Below are 7,886 nucleotides of genomic sequence, written 5' to 3'. Positions count from 1 at the left end.
AGACCATTTCATCTATAACTTAGACTACATCCATTTTTTTAAGTGTAACATTTTGAAAAAGATTTGTTTTTTGGATATTTGATTTCTCTAAAAAATTAATATATTCAATATTAAAATAAATGTTTGATCATTTTAATAATAATATTTATAAGTATATAAATTTCACGTCTCTATATTTTATGTATAAAAATAAATAAATTTTATTTTTGTTAATGTTTTTATTATTATTTTAATGTCATATATATAATAATATTTTTTTTAATATATTTATTGATTATATTTAAATATGATGTTTTGAAATGTGTGTGCCCTAGGAAATCTCAGTTTTGAGATGATTGACATATTTAACCTATTGAGTAGCTAGGACTCAAAAGCATCTAAGCCTTCAAAATCCCTAAGGGCACCTCATCTAAGCCAAACGAGCTCCAACATGGCCACACTAGCTCCAATATGGCTGAATGCTTGCCTAGAGTTTAGAACTGGTGATATTTACACCATGGAGTGCCTTAAAATAACACCCTGTCAGTGTCTACTCTATGCCCTATGTGAAAAAAGAATTTCTTCAAAACAACATTTTTTTATATGTTTATTAATTATATTTAAATATAATGTTTTGAAATATAATGATTATGAATATGAATCATTACTTTAATTTATATGGTAAAATGAATCTTAATTTATACTTATTGTGCGTAGAGGTGCTCTCCAACCTAGTATGATAGAGATGTTGTAATCTCGGGTTAAATAGGGATAAATGAAATAAAACAAAATAAAATAAATTATAATTATAATTATAATTAATAATTAAATCAACCCAGATCCATCTGCCAAGCGCACAAAAGGGATTAAATCTCTAGAGATGTAAATCTCTTTTAATATAAAAAGAAATTTGATCCCTTTCAGCACTTGGTAGATTCAGAATTAAGATGGATCTAGACTCATTATATATATTTTACATATATTTCACATTCTTATGTATATAAATATTCTTATTTCTAATTATATATTTATTAGTTAAATTTATTAAGTTATCATATATTTATTAGTTATATGAATCATTATTATTTAAATTTATTTTAATCTCACAATTTTTTCCAAAAAAATATTTTTTATTTTTATTGAAAAAAAAAGATAACAAATTGAATTGAATCACTTTAGTATTTTTATTATTTTCATTTTATATTATATTAGAACTAATTCTCATGAGCTTCGAAGTGAAACTGGGCAGTTTTCTACTCCCAAGGCTCCCTTGGACGATAGAATTTGTCAGTTTTGTGATACTAAGAGGGTGGAGGATGAAAAACACTTTCCTTTAGATTGTTCGGCCCTTACTCACATCTGCTCTCATTTCCCTAACCAATGTCACACTCCCAACCTTCTTGACTTGTTAAGTGAGCCCAACTATAGTGATCTTGGTGCGCTTCTTTCCCTACTTTTTGAGCATAGAAATAAGATTCTAAAGAATTACAATTAGATGCTTCTTCAATTCGATTCTTCTTCTTCTTAAGGTACTATAGATTGCATTGGTCTCAGTGGACATCATCATCATCATCTCACTTGCCATTACATCTTCTCTATAATATATTATAAAACAATTAAAATAATAATAATAATTTAATTTTAAGTTCATGAAATTGAAATTAATATATGATTTTTTATTTATTTATTTTTAAAATAAAAAATCTCTCCACATAAATATTTAATTATTAAAATCTTCATATTCAATCTTCAAATTTAAACATATAACGTTTTATAAAAATAAATGCACATATTTAAAACATATATTCTTCTTGATACATACTAATCCCCTATAAGATAGTGTAATAGATACAATACTCTACCTTTTACTGCTCCAAGAAATGACCCTGAACCTACTATTGAAAGCATACCCAGTTATAGATCTTCTATTGTCCAGATTTCCAGCCCAATTTGAATATGAATAACATATTAGTTTAACATCAAAAGAATCGATATATTTAATGCCAAAATTTATGGTTCCTTGAAGATACCTTAAGACACCTTTTGCTGCCACCCAATGATTTTCAAGAACCATCATTAGGTATGGTTAGGTCTGCTTGTAGAGAAATAAATCAAACGTCCAGCCAATCATCTGTATAGTGTATCATCCACCTCTTTAGAACCATCATCATTTTGAAATTTAACATTACGTTGTATAAGTACTGAAGCAGTTGTACACTGATCCATTCTAAATTTCTTCAACAAGTCCCTGACATACTTTCCTTAAGTAATAAAATTTTGTCTAGTATTTCTCGAGACTTCAAGACCCAAACAATAATGCATTTCTCCAAGATCTTTCATTTCAAATACATGTGACATTTGCACTTTAATTTCTTCAACCAATTTATCAGAATTTCCAGTAACAATTAAATCATCAACATATAAGGAAATCAACATAATCTACCCCTTTGAATCAAATGTGTATACATATTTGGATAATTTTTACTTCTCTTATAACCATGTTGTAAGAAGAAAGAGTTTATTTTCTTATACCAAGATCTGGGGGCATGTTTCAATCAATACAATGCCTTCTTTAATTTACAGACCAAGTCCCTTTTTAATGAACCCTTCAGGTTGTGTTAAATATACCTCTTTATTCATCTCCATTTACAAAAGCAGATTTTACATCTAGCTGATGTAAACTCCAATGGTACTTTATAGCTAGAGCTATTAACATCCTAATAGTATTTAACTTAGCTACAGGTGCAAAAGTCTCCTCATAATCAATTCCTTTTTTCTATGAGTACCCTTTGGCCACTAACCTAGCTTTATATTTGTCTACACTACCATCTATGTTGAACATAGGTTTATATAGACATTTACAACCTATGGTCTCTTTTCCTTTCGGCAGTTCAACTAATTCTCGGGTTTTATTTTTAATTATGGGCTCATACGCTTCTTTCATAGCCAACCTCCATTCATCATACTGATTTTCTTCATTATAATTCATGGGCTCAACAACATTTAAAATACTAGTCATAATAGCATAATCTTTGTACCTTGCACGTAAGTGAGTGTGTCGTCCTGATCTACTTGGTAGATGAGCTACCTCAATTTTATCCTGTGTGATTTATTGCGCACCTCTGAATGGACTTCGACTATTGAATGTATCTAGATTGCTAGGTTCCTCCTTTTGTTGTTGTTGTTGTTGCAAATGAATGTCTTTGGCTTCATCATTGTTGCCATCAATTAGTAAGGGCATGTGTCACTCCTCATAACTTATGTCATTATTCCCTTCATCAACCTGTTCATGGAAGATAACATCTCTACTTCCATAAACCTGGTGAGAAGATGGATTAAACATCTTATATGCTTTGAAACCAGAAAAATACCTTAAAAATATGCATTTTATAGCTTTAGAATCCAATTTCTTCTTATATTTCTTAGGAATGTGTGCAAAATATTTAGAACCAAATACTCTTAATTTATGGAATACAGGTTTAAAACCATACAAAGCCTAAAATTGAGTCTTGAGATGAGTACACCTAGTTGGATTTATGTTCTTTAAGTAAACTGTAGTATTAATAGCTTCTGCCCAAAAGCCATTGGATACGTTCTTACCTTTCATCATGCTGCGTGCACACTCCACCAGAGTTTTGTTCTTTCTTTTTGAAACCCCGTTATGTTGTGGAGTGTGGGGTAATATAAACTATTGTGCCATCCCATGATATTTGCAATATTTGATGAAGTTTCCAAGCCTGTATTGTCACCCTTGATCTGAGCAGAAAATTTAATGAATTTCCCTGTCTGCTTTTCAATCCCATTTCTAAATTCTTTAAAATAATCGAAAGCATCACTTTTCCTTCAAAGAAAGTATACCCAAGTATACCTTGTAGTACTAATAGCTTCTACCCAAAAAGCCATTGGATAGGTTCGTCGCTTTCATTATGCTGCATGCACACTCCACCAGAGTTTTGTTCTTTCTTTCTGCAACCCCATTGTTGTGGAGTGTGGGGTAATATAAACTATTGTGCTATCCCATGATATCTACAATTTGATGAATTTTCCAAGCTTGTATTCTCACCCTTGATCCGAGTGGAGAATTTTAATGGATTTCCCTATTTTCTTTTCAACCATGTTTCTAAATTCTTTAAAATAATCAAAAGCCTAACTTTTCCTTCTAAGAAAGTATACCCAAGTATACCTTGTGTAGTCATCCGTAAATAATAGGAAATAGTAAGCTCCACCTATGGACCTTATCTGCATAGGTCCACAAATGTCAGTATGCACAAGTTCGATTATATCTTTCTTTCTCCCACTTAAGCTGGAGAGAAATTCATCCATGTGCATTTTTCCAAGTGAACAAACTTCACAATCAATATGTTCATTTCTTAAAATAGGAAGTCCATCAACCATACCTTTTTTTGCAACATCAATAAGTCATGAAGGCTGATGTGGCCAAACCTTTGATGTCAAATATTCTTTATTGTCATAGTTGAATTTAAAGCTTGATGTGGCATGCTTGTAAAATTCAACTTATACATGCCTCCAACTTGTACTCCTCATGCAACCTACTTCTGATGATCAGACAAATCCCTTATAACACAGTAAGTTTTGAACAATTCTACCTTTAAATTATGATCTGCAATCACGGAGACAGAGATCAAATTCTTTTTAATACAAAGTACATACATGAAATTCTGAATGCACTTGATATTACCATTAGGAAATATCACATGAATATCTCCATATGCTTTAATCTGATATGCTCTGTCATCTCCAAGGTAAATGTTAGCACCATTTCTGGTCTCCTTAGAATTTTCGTACCAATGTTTATTACATGTCATATGGGTAGATGCTCTAGAATCCACAAATCAAGTTTCAGCCTCATCGGTCTTAGCAAAAAGAGAAACATTAGACACAAATAATTTAAGATAATGATTATGATCCTCGCTAACAAAATGACCTGTATGCCTCTTGTGCCTATGTCTAGTTTCATTAGTCTTATTTTTATAACAATCTCTAGCAATATGATCAGTTCTGCCACAGTAAAAACACTTAATTCCTTAATCATTTCTAGCGGATGACATACCTTGAAATGGATTTTTTTGGAATGGACCGTCGCTTTTATGTCCTCCACCTAGTTTCCCTTTGAAGAACTTTTTCTTTGCCACCAATGCCAGATCTGCATTCTAAGGCTTCAGATTCATATGCCTCTCTTCTCCTTGCATCAAAATCCCTATCAACTCTTCAAAGGTGAGAGCTTTCTCCCTCGTTGCAATCCCTTTAATGAACATCTAATAATTGTCTGTCATGCCATTTAAGGTAATCATGACGAGATAAGTGTTGGACACTTTCTCCCCTTTGTCACCCAACTTGTCTCTTAGTTCTTCGATCTGTGAGATGAATGCAACAACAGATTCATTCTCCTCCATTCTAATGGAGAGAATCTTACTCTTCAGAAAAAATAGACGATTTGTATTTTTTGTTTCATACAAATCCTTGAGTGTCACCCAAATGTCATTAGCGGTTTTGCATTCTCGGATATGAGGGATTATGTTGTCTTTTACCAACATCTTCAACAACACCTTCACTTTATTTTCCCTCTTTTTCCAATTTTGAATTCATGCAGTTGTGGCTCCACTGGTTGCAGTTGGCTTTGCTTCATCCCTATTGCAATTGTCTACTCTCTAACACCCTCAAGCAACGTGTGCAACTTGAACTTCTAGTTGGCATAATTTGACCCATCGAGCTTATTGCTCTCATTAAGGTACATCTCTACAATGTGATTAGTCATTGTGACAAAACCAATCGATCTACGATCCACCTACAAATCCTCTAGTACTCGATCTACGAGTCTAATAACAGATCCTCCAACAACCAATCTACGAATCCACCTCAAGATCCTCCAGCAATCTATTTGCGGATCTAACTCTAGATCCTGCAACAACCAATCTACGGATCCACCTCGAGATCCTCCAATAAAACATTGGAGAGGACCACCAACACAGATACATATTGTCTTGGGTCGCCTCTAACATGCACAAAACAACAATGCTAGTCCACCTTACTGCAGGTCTCGCTGACCAAAATTCTCATAATTGTCTGGGCATCAACACAGGAGAAATATTGTTCACTAGAGCTAATCAACACCCTTTCACTATGTACATCCAATGCAGATCAACACGTCTTCTCCTTGACGGGGTCATGCTGATCAAGCTTACTCAAAATATCAATGCTCAGTCACCAAAAAAAATTACCAGCCAGCAAGGCTTACATGCTCTCCAATCTCAGCTACTAGATTCTTAGCTACTAAGGCTCAACACAAACCCAACTGAACCACCAAGGCTCTCAATCTAGCCACTAAGGCTCCGATACTATGTTAAAAAATGGAAAGACTAATTGGAATGAAACTTACAAATTGAAACTAGCAGCTTACAAGTGAACAAACTACACCTAGAGAGTGCCTAAGCAGTACCTCTCTATTTCATTAATCATCAAATCAAAAAATATATAAGTTTACATTCAATTTAGGGAGATCAAAACTATCTCCTAGAAAATAGGAACTAACTCTAATCTAAGACACATACACAACCGAAACAAACTTTCTCCATTAATTTCAACTAACATAAATAACCACCACTTTTTAAATATTATAAATATTGGTATAAAAATTAATATTTCTTAATATTTATGAAGAATTGAGTATGGAGATTTTGTATTCCAAAAGTTTGCTGCAAATTCAAAAAATGTTTTTTCATATTATAACATAGCTACAAAATTTATAAATACACCCCAGAGATGATTCAAGGCATACAACAAAATAACCAAATCTCCAATCAGATCCAATTAACTACCCCTTCATAAATTAACAAAACTAAGATAAGTCCAGTTAACCATTCTTTCATAAAATTACCTAAAAAGAACCTACAAAATAGCTCAGAAATTGGGTAAAATTATGAAAACATCTGGCAGAATTTTTCATAAATCTTGGTTACAGTTGTCAAGATAAATTTTGGGTATTCTACCAGTTCATATAGTGCTAAATCTATTTCTACACAATTCAAACACTCCAACTACATGATTTTTAATTTTTGTTACCAAATTCTCATTTAAAACAGCAAAAAACTGCCATCCAGTTAACTACCCAACCTAAAAAAATATATCATTTTTCATATTAAAACAATAGAAATGACAGTGTGTGAGAGACGTCCCCGGTGTTTAGTCCGTCATGAACCCAACCAGTTCTCGTGTTCAGTCCCTCTCTTTTACAGTGCTGCTGAAATTTTTACAAATAACACGCCTAACGCCTCAAATAACACTACAAGAAACTCCTACCAGGTTGGCAAGCAAAGAAAGTGCAAGATCTCCTCTGTTGCGGATCTCTCTTTAAGCTTATACTTCCAAGGCACTGTAAGAACCAGTTGCAGGCCTCGCCAGGAAGGTGGGATTCTGTTGTCCCGCCATTGTCACCACCACTTTCTCTTCTTCAATATCTTCACCTGACATATCATTGTGCACACCCGACTCAGTGGAAACGTTAATACCATGGCCATTATTCGTAGAATCGGTGGTTTTCCAGTAACAACGAGCTAATATTAACATAACCGCAACTATGACCAACATGGCAGCTAACCCGCCGAACAGAAAAGGGTCAGGCCAATGCCATTTGGCGTGGTAGGCAATGACAGTCTCGTTACTGCTGTTATTGATCATGGACTTAGATTGGCCAGAAATGTAATGGGGCTCAACCGAATCAATGGCAGCTTATTCAGAAACTTAGATCACTTGAACTTAGAATCAATCTAGTTCAAGAAAACACACAACAACAAACTACAAGGTTGGATTTGCCTCCGGATGTAATGCACTGCTGAATATATAGCAAAACCTAGCTGATTTAGTTAAAAGGGACAAGACTTTTCGTCACT

At 33.5% G+C, this 7,886-nt stretch overlaps 1 protein-coding gene across 1 annotated transcript; it reads right to left on the bottom strand.

The window, feature by feature from the left end:
* Positions 1 to 7,353: 7,353 nt before the first annotated feature.
* LOC149258845 (protein GLUTAMINE DUMPER 2-like) lies at positions 7,354 to 7,674 on the bottom strand. The gene has a single exon (XM_089437513.1). It carries the CDS (start codon positions 7,672 to 7,674, stop codon positions 7,354 to 7,356), a length of 321 nt encoding a protein of 106 aa, XP_089293639.1.
* Between the last annotated feature and the right edge of the window lie 212 nt (positions 7,675 to 7,886).

Source organism: Pinus tabuliformis, chromosome 6 (genome assembly GCF_031772625.1).
Source record: "Pinus tabuliformis cultivar Carrire ecotype Pingquan chromosome 6, CPIR1, whole genome shotgun sequence".
In the NCBI taxonomy this organism is placed as follows: Eukaryota; Viridiplantae; Streptophyta; class Pinopsida; order Pinales; family Pinaceae; genus Pinus; species Pinus tabuliformis.
This window is presented reverse-complemented; position numbering and strand designations above follow the sequence as displayed.

Coding starts and splice junctions, on each gene's coding strand:
- LOC149258845 (XM_089437513.1), bottom strand. CDS start 7,674: ATGATCAATAACAGCAGTAACGAGACTGTCATTGCCTACCACGCCAAA.